At 45.6% G+C, this 11,529-nt stretch overlaps 1 protein-coding gene and 1 long non-coding RNA gene across 8 annotated transcripts in view; one reads left to right on the forward strand and one right to left on the reverse strand.

Moving 5' to 3' along the window:
• sorcs2 (sortilin-related VPS10 domain containing receptor 2) overlaps positions 1-10,318 on the reverse strand; it is a 104,890-nt gene extending 94,572 nt beyond the window's left edge. For 3 of the 7 annotated variants that reach the window (XM_019858538.1, XM_019858539.1, XM_019858535.1), the window contains exons 1-2: positions 9,773-10,316; positions 8,261-8,630 (exon numbers count right to left, since the gene is read on the reverse strand). In XM_019858538.1, the coding sequence (XP_019714097.1) occupies positions 8,261-8,602 (342 nt within the window). In that variant the 5' untranslated portion in view covers positions 8,603-8,630; positions 9,773-10,316. Of the gene's footprint in view, positions 1-8,260; positions 8,690-9,772 lie in introns of those variants that run through there. The other 4 variants (XM_019858537.1, XM_019858541.1, XM_019858540.1 and 1 more) reach the window with 4 other exon arrangements.
• A 77-nt stretch (positions 10,319-10,395) lies between these two features.
• On the forward strand, positions 10,396-11,189 carry LOC109508509 (uncharacterized). Its single transcript, XR_002166677.1, has 2 exons — positions 10,396-10,482; positions 11,089-11,189. It is a non-coding gene; the product is annotated as an uncharacterized LOC109508509 (long non-coding RNA).
• The last annotated feature ends 340 nt before the right edge of the window (positions 11,190-11,529 follow it).

Genomic DNA, 11,529 nt, shown 5'->3' on the forward strand with positions numbered 1-11,529 from the left:
GGTAAAGGTGTGTTAAAATGAAAAATGGGGTATGGTGGGGGGGGGGGGGGGTTGCCATTGTGACAGATGTGGGAAGACATACCGGCAGCGCCGCAAAAATCGGCTTTAAAAAAACAAACCCAAAAACAAAAAGACAAGATCTGCCAATCCAACAGGATTTGACTTGATTCTTAAAACTATGCCTCCATTTTCTATCCCGCTTACCTTATCCTCAGGTAGCCTTTTCCTCCTACCTACACCGAGATTTCTTGTTTTAAGCTAAACAGTCATAAAATAAAACACTGCGGTGTACAGAGTGAGTGCTTTTGCCACGTCTGGTGGCACAGGTATAACGCGAGTGTTTATCGCGCCCACCTGCCTGCATTGCCTTTCCATCGCAAAGAAGGCGAGTGGGCGAGAAAGAGAGAGAGAGAGAGCCATAGGGAGGAAGCGCCATCCATCCAGAAAACCTGATCGCCTTCTTATTCAAAGTCAGAGGATTCCTCTTGCATGCGCCTCGTCTTCGCGAGGAAAACAATTCAACGTTTACATCTCAAAGCCCCGATTTCACGTCATTCCTTTTGACAGCCAACGTGTGGGCAGTGGCTTGGCGCCGGCACGGCCGCTTTAGAGCACCCCATCGTCCCGGTGAGGAAAAAAACCCCGCGACCGCCGCGGTGGGATAACGTGCCAGCTACCGGAAACTAACAGCGGATAGATTTCCGTCGCTTAAACATTTTCGTTAGGAATGAGAAAGACGTTATCAAGCAGCATCCATGTTTCCAGGGACATAGAAGACCCTCGACAGCTTCGCGAGGTGTTTTTCGCACATTCAGAGACACGCCCACACGGTTGGACAGCTTGAGTTTTCGCCATTTTGAAATCTCATTTGACATCTTTTAATCATTCCCATTTGGCATGGTTGGTCACAGCAGTCTTCTCCGTGGGTGTCACATTTAGACGGTGAAACTTTTTTAGAATCTCGTGCAAGACATTTGCTGAGTACAATCTGTTGTATTTAACTTTGAAGTGAAGCTAAGAACAAGTTGTACTCATACGAGGTGACTGTATTTGATGTTGGTCATGATGGTCATTTTTTTCAGGCAATACTTAGTGTGAAAGTTAAGTTGTACGAGCGCGCTTACCCGAGGACAAAGACGATCCTCGTACACGGAGCTCAAGCTCATTATAAAAAAAAAAAAAAAATGCTCAACAGCTTGCCATCAGAGTACGAAGTTGAGTCTCGTATTGGGCTCATTTTGATGTTCTTTCCTCTCTTGCAGCCTCCCACACAGTCACCCCCGCCGCCGCACTAATTGCTAATCGACGTGACTCAGAAATATACCGCCGGCTTTGTTTTTCTCTGTCTCCTTTCCTCGGCAAACCGGATAACGACGGGGCGAGCTTCGCCGACGCCGTCGACACTCGCTAACTGCACAAAATACGTTTCGCCGTCTTGTGGGCGGGAGCCTTCCTGTCGTCGTTAAAAGTCTTACGTCGCCTCATCCCCTGGCGAGCGGAGCGGCTCACGTGAGGGTTGCGTGATGTGGGCCCGCGAGAGCGGCTTAGGGCAGAGGAGAAGACGGCGCGACCTGGAAATTTGTTACGGGGGCAGGTGGGATGGTGCAAAAACCCCATCTGGACCGCCAAAGGCATTTTACAGGGGAGGGGAGATGACAGGTGTTCAAATAATTTAGAGGCGGCTGTTAAAATTGAGGAAACTGTTTCGGGATTCCGCTGCGACCCTTCAAAGAGCAGCAGGTGCACGTTCCTCTGTGGACCAGCGCGAACGTGATCCCTACCCTATTCCTAAATGCCAAACACAAGACATTGGAAATTGGAACGATTCCTCTTCAAAGCAACCCTATTTGTGATGACTTCTGAATATGTGGGGGGCAGGGTCACTCCGGATTTCAGAAGAGCAACCAAACCGCTGGAAGACCTGCGCCAAGAGTCCGGAATGGGTTTCCAGGGAAACGGGAACTCTGGACCGTGACAGCGAAGCCGAAGAAGGACACGATGGGGAAGTTGGGCAGAAAAACAAAAGCCCTCCGTTTTGGTGAGACAAAATGTGCAAGAAACACCTGCTGGGTTTTTTGTATGACAAACAAAAGAAAAGACAGCAAGGTAAAAAAAAAAAAAAAAAAAAAAAAACAACAAACCTGTCGCTACTTTTAGCTCCCTTTAGTCAGTGTCCACGAAATAAAACGTTGTCATCGGCCAACACTGAAGCCATTCGAGAAAAAAAGCACCAGATGACGATCTTATCCGTGGAGTCCAGTTATCCAAAAACAGTTTTGATGCTTTGCACAAGAGACTTTTTTTTTTTGTTTCCTGGCATCAAATCTGCTATCAGATGAGACAAAGGCAGTCCGTAGAACTTTAATCGTTACACTGTCGCTCTGCGCACACTGGGGAAGGACAGTTTGATTCCAATTCAACAGTCCAATGTTTTGACCGCTTGAATGGTGAGAATAAAACCACGGCGGCATTCCGCTCGTTACATCCACGTGAAAGTCTCCTGACATTGCACATGAACTCCTTGTAATCAATGAGTTAAGCCAGGGGTCGGCAGCCCAAAATGTTGAAAGAGCCACATTGGACCAAAAAAAAAAAAAAACAAATTTGTCTGGAGCCGCAAAAAATAAAAAGCCTTCTAATGAAGGCAACACATGCTGTATGTGTCTGTATGAGCTATATTAGCCTGCTATCAACATGACTAAGTTGGCCACAAATACACAACAAGCATTCATGATTAAACGTTTTTTTCCACCCCTGCAGTTCATCCTGTAGAGGAGGGGTGCCCAAACTTTTGGGACGGAAGATCTACTTTTCGAACAACCAACCACCCGCGATCGACCCGTTGCCGCACACGCGCGCATACGCACACACTTACACACGCATGCCGTAATGAGCGACAGCCCGTGCCTCGTTCTGAGATGAACGAGGCACGGGAAGCACTTTCGCAGCGTGCTAACTATCGTAGCTCACGTGTACCGAAAAAAACGTTTTTTTTTTAGGGCTTCTTGAAAAAAACTTAGCTCGTTAATTCCGATTGGATTTCAAGTGTACCTTCCTAATGTGATTACTGCGTTAGGAGTCAATACAGACAAAGGATCCAATGATGACTTTGACTCATGTAGGAAAGATACCGGCTTCCATTTTCTGTCCCTACAAGGGAGCTTCTTCTCACTGCACTTATTAGTAACACTTACAGTCTATTCTGCGGACACAAGACGAACAAAAAGTGTCATCCGAACCCCTCCGTGACAAAATGATTTATGTCAGGCAGCCAGGGGCGATTAGCAAGCGCTCGGCGTTGCCGGGACAGCTCCGGGATGACCGCGCCGGATGACGAGCCGCAGGAGCTGCTGGAATTCACATGGAAGGAGGACATGGAGGAACGCAAAGCAAGGACGGAGGATGATTTACAGCGCCGAGGCTTCTGGAGTGCCTCGGACAAGGGGCGACCAGATAAATGACGAGAAAACATCTGCTCACATGTGCAAACAATTTTCCCGCCACAGAACAACCGAGGCCAAATGAATTGTCTGTTCTGCATGTGAAGCGTGAACAAATGCCTTTCGTATGAAGTCCGGGACAGGCGCGCGCGCGCACGCGCACGCACACACACACACACACACACACACACACACACACACACACACACGCTTGTGGTTATACAAGTAACGACAAGCTTTATAGATCACAGCAGCTCCGCTGCAAATACGTTTATTTATTTATTTGTCCGATCGGATTTCAGTATCGTGTTGGAATGTAGATCTACGCAGGGAAAGGGGGTGGCGATGGGGGGGATATGTGAATATGTAAATCCACAGGTTACGAACTGGGAATATGCAGGGGTCGAATGTAGTTTTTAGTTGTAATATCGCCAATCACCACTGGGTGGTAGACATGTCTTTTTTTTTTTTTTTTCACTGATACCGGGTCTTACACTGCCCTATTCTCGAGAGTAGGCCGAATATTTTTGGGGCAGATTTGGACTGACATTCAGGACAAACACAGTACCTCAATAATATTTAAATTTCGAGCCAGTTGATTTTTGTACTTGCACATAATGTTGGGTTCTTGTTCAATAGTTTTGTGCCATCTTTGAATGGTCATTTATATGCAAGAGCCCTTTGCACTGGAGGTAAAAATTACAGTATGCGGTTATTTTTGCTTTAAGCCCTTTGTTGTTGTGTTTGGATAGTGGATCTTTGATACATGCTTTGAAAAATGTATTCTCAAAAATGAACGATATTTTTTTGTCCATTTTTAAAAGAGTATTTTGGTCACAAATCCGGTTCGAAAACTGCATGGTCCTACTTGGCCCTCACTGATGAAAAATTGTGACCTCCCCCCCTCCAGCATCGAAATTGCCCATTCCTGTCTGAAGCCAACACCAATGTACTAGATAGAGAGTGTGTGTGTGACTTTTGTGCTACAGTATACTGGCGCTTAAAAAAAAAAAGTTTATTCCTTGAAATTCTCTTTCAAGTCTCTTATTATCGTTCGACATTCATATTTTCCACAACACTGCAATTTTTGCTTGTTAAAAAAACAAACAAAAAAAAATAGTGGTGGATTTTCAGGGGATGGTTACAGATGGATGGCATTTATTAAAATACATTTCAGATTTGGGATTTTATTTGTCGTGCGAGGTGACCAGTTTACAGCCGGAGAGCGTACGGCTCGTCCGCTGTCGCGCAAACACCAAAAGCTAATTAAACGGCCGCGCTTCTGCATGCTCCAGCGTGTCCAAGTGGTGTTATTATGCAAGCAGTCAGCACATTTCCACTTTTTAATCTTTATTTCTGAGCGCCGATGCCCTGGTCTTGTTCACAGGGGGAAACTGTTGCGCCTGGAGTAAATATATTAAAATTGATCTCCGGCACATTTACAAGGAACCTGCCCAATATGAAAAATATCAACAAAAATATCTCAGACAGTTGGCTAGTAATAAAAAGAAGGTCCTGGTGTGTTATTATGAGACCTCCACTGCTTTGACCCCATCAATATTGGATGCATTAAAATCTTGACGATGTGAACGGTGAACTTTTATCCCCATTCCACGTGTGTGGTTTCTTTTTAGGCGCTCCTTGAAAATCTGCGTGCTCTGGTTCTAAACAGGGGGGGGGGGGATTGCGGGGGGCTGACTTTGAAAGCTGCTGAGCTGCGGAGATGAGAGCTCATTCAAATGTCCACTCGCAGCAAAAAAAGGACGCACAACGGGATCCAAACGGCAATTATGCTGCCAGTCATCTCAGAAGGATATCACGGTGCTCCTCACGTGAATCGTCTACAGCGATGGGGTGGTCTTCACTTGGTAGGCTCAGGTGTGTCCGCTTGGCTCCTCTGGGATGTCGGCCGCTCAACATTTGAAGGAAAATAAAGCTGCTGCAGGCAGCGGCCATCTATCAAGGGCTCTGCTCATAAATGTCAGCTCTGGAGAAATTAAATGGCACCATTTGTCCGTGTTATTGGGCTGGGATGAACCTTTGATTGAGGAGGAATCAAACTGAGCTCCTTGTCCGGCTTAATCATAAAATGCCTGTCGCTGGCTAAGAGGAGACGATGGTGAAAAAGAGGTTCATCAAGTCGATGGTTGAGGCTATTCCCAGCCGTCTTCGGGCAGGAGGCGGGGGACACCCTGAACTGGTTGCCGGCCAATTGTGGGGCATGCATGCACAATCATTCACGCTCACAATCACACCTAGGGAATTTTGGAGTGCCCAATCAACCCGCCGTGCATGTTTTTTGGAACGTGGGAGGAAACCGGAGTACCCGGGGAAAAGCCACGCAGGCACGGGGAGAACATGCAAACTCCACATGGGAATGCCTCAGCTGGAATCGAATCCTGCAACTCTGCACTGCGAGGTCGACGTGCTAACCAGTCGACCGCCGTGCCACCGCTGGATGGATTGTAATTGCTCTTAAATATTAAGTCACCATTCACAAACGCCTGGACGCAGCAGGCGGATTGACAGTCTTGAAACAGTAAAAGCGTCCAAGTTGAACGGATGGTCCAAGGTCGTATCAATGGCTAGAAACTCCCCCGAGGCCAATCAATGCTAATTTGGATTCATAGCAATTGCGATATCACATTTACAACACACCGACAGTCAGTTTTCGACAAACTATAGGTCACGTTAATATATTATGAGGACACTGTTTTGAAATTAATGTTTTGCAAACGTCTATGAGAGTTTGTGTGTCTATAATTGGTGACGTGAAAATTATAGACGCGCTACTAGCTAACTAGCATGGCGGATGTCATGTCGTGTCGGCTCTGACGTTACTTAACACAGAGAAGTAACGACTCATTTTCAGAGAAATAAGTACTTTTACTGTTGCAGCCGACTATATTTTGATTTAGTGGGAGAACACTGTCGTGAAATGAAAGTTTGCGAACACCTACGAGAATTAGCGTGTCTACAATTGGCAGTACAAATACCATAGACTCACCGCTAGCTAACTAGCATGGCTACACATCCGTTCATTTCTGCTCTGACATTACCTCACAAAGAGCAGACAAGGAGTGACTCTTTTTCTGAAAAATAATGTATCCAACTACATTTTGATCGAGTAGGATAATGCTGTCCTGAAATGAAAATGTGCAACCAGCTACGAGAGTTAGCGTGTCTACAATTGGTGATATAAAAACCAACGATTTGCCACTGGCTAACGAGCATGACTAACAGCAGTTCCTTTCTACTCTGATGTTACAAGCACAGAAGCAGCTACCGGTACTCATTTTCTAAGAAATCAGTACTTTACCAACTATAGCCCACTGTAACCTACTCTATTTTGATTTTAGTTCGAAAAAATACAATTGTTTATTTCTTTTAATCTCCATTTTATTAACGTGCCTACAGAGCCCGTTCAATGACAACAAGTCATTCACCGGCACATTTAAAAACGTACACCTTTTAAGATACCCAGCTCTTGGAAAATCCAAAAACAAGCCTTATCCACCAAGACAGTGTTCACGTTTCAGTTAACTGAGCAGTACCAGTTAGGAGAGTGTTCGCAGGCAGCAGAATTTCCAAGAGTCCTCCAAAGTACACAGCTACAGGTATGTCATTGACATGAAGGCGCACAGTTAATGGCTTTCCTGCAGCTGTGTAGTGTCCCGGCCACACAAAGGCGGTGACAACCAGCGACATCTCCGCCATGCAACATCCACCACAAAGACCGCTCTTGTTTACAAAGCCCGTAAATGTCCATATAAAAGCCGCGACGCAGACAAGTGGGCTCTTGTCGGCCGTTGACGACATTTCCAAAAATTCAACATTGGATGACCCGGCAGAAAAGAAGAAGAGATTTGGTTTCATCTCTCACTTCCTTCGTTCCCCACCCATCGCGCGTCAATAAAAGAGCAACCAAATTTCTCTTCATTATGCCCGAGGAAGAAAGATACTTTCGTTTCTGTTTGCTCGATTTTCTGTTGCTTGTCAAGGTCAGCTTACAAAAGAAAGACTGCTCTTGTTTTGGTTCTGAATGTGTGGGGATGGATTCCCAAGAACAGGGTGAACCACTTTTACGGGGTACATACAATCATGAAAAAAAAAAAAAAAAAAAAAAAAAAATCACTAAAAATTTTGGGGTTTAGCTGTTGTTCTTTTTTTTGGTGATAGGTACAAAAACATTTCAGACACTACACCGATGCCTTGTTTTTAGCTCGCTGGCTTTACATCTGTTGTGCCCATTGTCCTCTCATCTTTTTGTTGCCTAAGTCTGGTTCAGTTGGTTGCCTTCTAAATAATGATGATTCTGATCCTAAATCACGACAGGCTCAATATGCTCAAAGTGCCTTGAGATAACTTGAGATACGCGATATAAATAACTTGATTCAGAAAATAAATGAAAGTAGGTCTGGCGTCCTTAAATTCTTTTGGAAAGTTTGACCACCGCTGACCTCCACAGAAACAAAATAGAATCAGCACACTTTTCACACTTTCTGACCCGTACGCACCCAAATGAATACAGCTTCTTCTTAAGCAAACCAGCAGAAATAATCATAGAAATCAACATAAATACTTTGGTTACATCGCCCGCTGTTTCCTAGATAGCGCTGGGAGTCAGTTCCACAAAGCATGGCAAACAATAGCAAAAGAGCAAATAGGTGCTCAATGCATCCAGGTGGCGCACCTGCGTGCGTAAAGAAGACACGCAGAGTGCGTCACATGTCGCGCTGTGAACAATAAGTTGTCTCCCATCATGTGGCTGATGGGACCTGAGGTGACACAAAGAGGGTGTGGACGCTTGGGCTACTCACGCTGCTGTTCTCCCCGGTCCAGTGGACCATCGCCTGGTTGTGCGTCGCATCCCCCTTGAGCACGAACGAGCTGCTTTGCAGCGACATTTGTTTTTCCCGGGACAGGGCTCTCCTGAGGCGGGGGGAGCCCTCCGAGCCCTCGGCGCCGCCGGCCGCGTCCTCGCCTTCATCCGCCGGGGAGCCTTCCGCGCGTCCTCCGCGTCCCACGTCCGGCCCGCTGTGGTCCCCGACGCGCCCGCGGTCGCGGTCACGGCGCGCGGCTCCCGGCAGCGCGGTCACCGCCGAGACGGTTAAGAGCAAGACGCAGAGGCGCGCGGAGGCGGGGAGCGCTGCTTTGGCCATGCTTCGGGGCCGGAGACGGAGCAGGAGACTGAAGGAAGATGGATAGGTGTGTACTGTGTGCTAAGCGAGGGAGTGTGAGAGGGAGGCGGGGCGGGAGGGGGGTGGACCGGGTGGAGATAGTGGGAACAACGTGGACGCTCTCCGTGCCAAACTGGAACTCAAGGCGGCGCACTGGCGCCACCTGCTGCTCGAAGCCCCGCGAACCATCACTGAATCAACTCGACACAGCCGCGTCATCTTATTCCGGAAAAATATGGAACACAGTAGCTAAAGAGCAGAGCGCACTCACCTGTAATTTCTTTACTTGTTGGGGTTTTTTTAACTCACAAAGCATAATACTAACCAATTCAGTGTGACTTTAGAGTTGCAGTAGCAGGATGGACAGTTTGAATCCATTATTTTCGTGGGGTTATCGGTCTTTTTTAAAGGGACACTGTGTATTTATTTTATTTGCTTTTTTACTCTTCATTATTTTCCAAATCCCACATTAGCTTTAACCTGCAACCAGAAATGATAGAGATAATTTTATTCAACCCCCACAAAAATGATGTCTGCTTTTGCATTTGAATTCTTTATAAAATAAAAGTGATTGCCATCAATTTCAGAAGCTCTGAAATAAAAGATTTCCAGATCTGACATTTTTCATTTTGTAACAGCGGGTTCTTATCTGCTGCCCAGCAAGGAGGAAGAACAGCAGTATTCATATTTGATGAAGGAGAGAGCCAGTTAATATTTGAGGAGCTTTTTCAGTCATTCTTTGATACGATTTGGTCTCTCTTCACCTTGACACAGCATGTCACTTTTTTTTTGGAATGAATTAATAATTTAGCAGAACACCAAACTCAGTGATATGGAATAGTGCAGCCAGCGCTATCAACATGGGTCAAAATCAATAATGTAACCCTGGCTTGAACAGATCACAGATCAAGATTTTGTGACACGGGTGATTGTTTTGCATTTATTGCTCCTTTTAAATTACATTTAGGAGACGGCATAGCAAAGTGGGAAGACGAATTAATGGGATGTTCCGCAATGATAATGAGGTGGGCGACTCTCCTCACTCCTTGAAGTCGTTCCAGTCCCCTGACTGATGCTGAGCACTTAAGAATCTCCGCCTCAGCTGTCACGTCGTGTCACCCGGAATTATAAGTGATGTGTTTAATGACTCACCTCACCCACGGGACCCGCAGCAAGGCCACGGAGCACACAGATGCTGCCCCTCGATAGGCTTGAATGACAAAGTGGCCTGACAGAGATAAAACAATGAGATGCAGAAAACAAGTGCTTTGGCACCATTTTATCAGGCATGTTGATGCTCAGGAACTATGTTGCGGTCAGGAGTGGAGCTTCTATTGGACACGACAAGGCCCTAGCTAATATAAAAGTAGTGCTTTGGCATCACCTGAAGACATCTATAGCTATGAACCTTTTGAGTGGGTCAGATTGATGATGTCATCTCAATTTACTGACTCAATGTGAAATTTGGGCCTGTTCAGTTGAATGCAAAGGTGATAGAGTTGCTGTAATTAAAGACCACGGCACTATCTAGTGGAGGATGATTTCATTATCATGCCTGTCACGATGCGTGGCCGTCGGGACAGACAAAAGCCAAATTAAGATATGAAGTATTTCACAGATAAACATCCTAATTTTACAATTATTGAGCGATTCAAAACTCATATTCTCCATGACAACGATTCATTTCTATCACAGCATTTTCGATTGAGCTTCAGCTCTTCAATTACAGTTTATCAAGAAATTGCATTCTCTTGTTCAATAAACTTTTTTCAAGGGATAGGGGACTGCGGTCAAGCCAGCACGCACTCGCAAAGTCGAAGTCAAGTGAGCCCGCACTGCGATTGGCAATGCTCTGCATTACGGTAGTGTGCCGCCAGCGAGCGGCGTTGGCCACCTTCAAAATAAAAGAGCCACCACTCATGCATAAACGTCATTTGTTCGGGTTAAAATATATGAATAAAAACATAAAATAAGTAATTTCTTGGCTGTCAGATAACGATACGTTCACCCCGGAACAACAAGAACTCTCACAACAGCACAAAAAAGCGTTCTCAAGTGGAGAAAATAAAGTCAATGGTAAATCTACATCAATTTCACCTGATATTAAAAAAAATAATAATAATTAAAGAAACTAATCTGGGTGATAGCGCAACCACACCAGGTTGTCGACACACTAGGGCATGCCAGGTACACAACCACAGTACAGGCATTCAGATCGAATGTTCCATTACCAATTAAAATGCCTCTCAAATATGACATTTTGAATTCCTCTGCTTATTTCAAAAGATTCTTGAAAATGAATTTCAGTTATCCCTCAATCAAACCAGACCTGCAGGACACTAGATAGAGCACTGCAGGTATCCAACAAGACCATTCGGATCTGATGTCGGCCTCTGAAATGTGACAAGATGGCCTGCGTTCTGACATGACTTGCATTCTAACATGTTGATCTTTTTGCCCATTTATAGAACATCCGAAAAGAAGGAATCCAGCACCCCGGCTCTCCACCCAGACCACCCTCGTCCGGATCAGATGTTGCATTTTGAAATAAAAGGCCTCTGAAAACTGGCATGTTGACCTGATTTCTGACAAGTTGATCTGAACACATTTTCAACGCACGTTCCCTAAAAATTTAGCTTCCGTTATCCCGTGAGGGCTGCATGTCTGGGGATAACTACAGCATTCCAGCTTTCCAACGCGACCACTCCCATCTCAATCTGATTATGCATTTGGGAATCACAGCCCTCTGAATTGTGGCAAGATGACCTGGGTCCCAACATGTTGACATTTTCAACCATTTTGAAAAAATTCCTAAAAATATCGCCTCCGATATCCTGTGAGGGATGCATGTCTGGGGACAACTACAGCACTCCAGCTTTCCAACGCGACCACTCCCATCTCAATCTGAT

This window comes from Hippocampus comes, unplaced genomic scaffold (assembly GCF_001891065.2).
Source record: "Hippocampus comes isolate QL1 unplaced genomic scaffold, H_comes_QL1_v1.1 scaffold48, whole genome shotgun sequence".
NCBI lineage: Eukaryota > Metazoa > Chordata > Actinopteri > Syngnathiformes > Syngnathidae > Hippocampus > Hippocampus comes.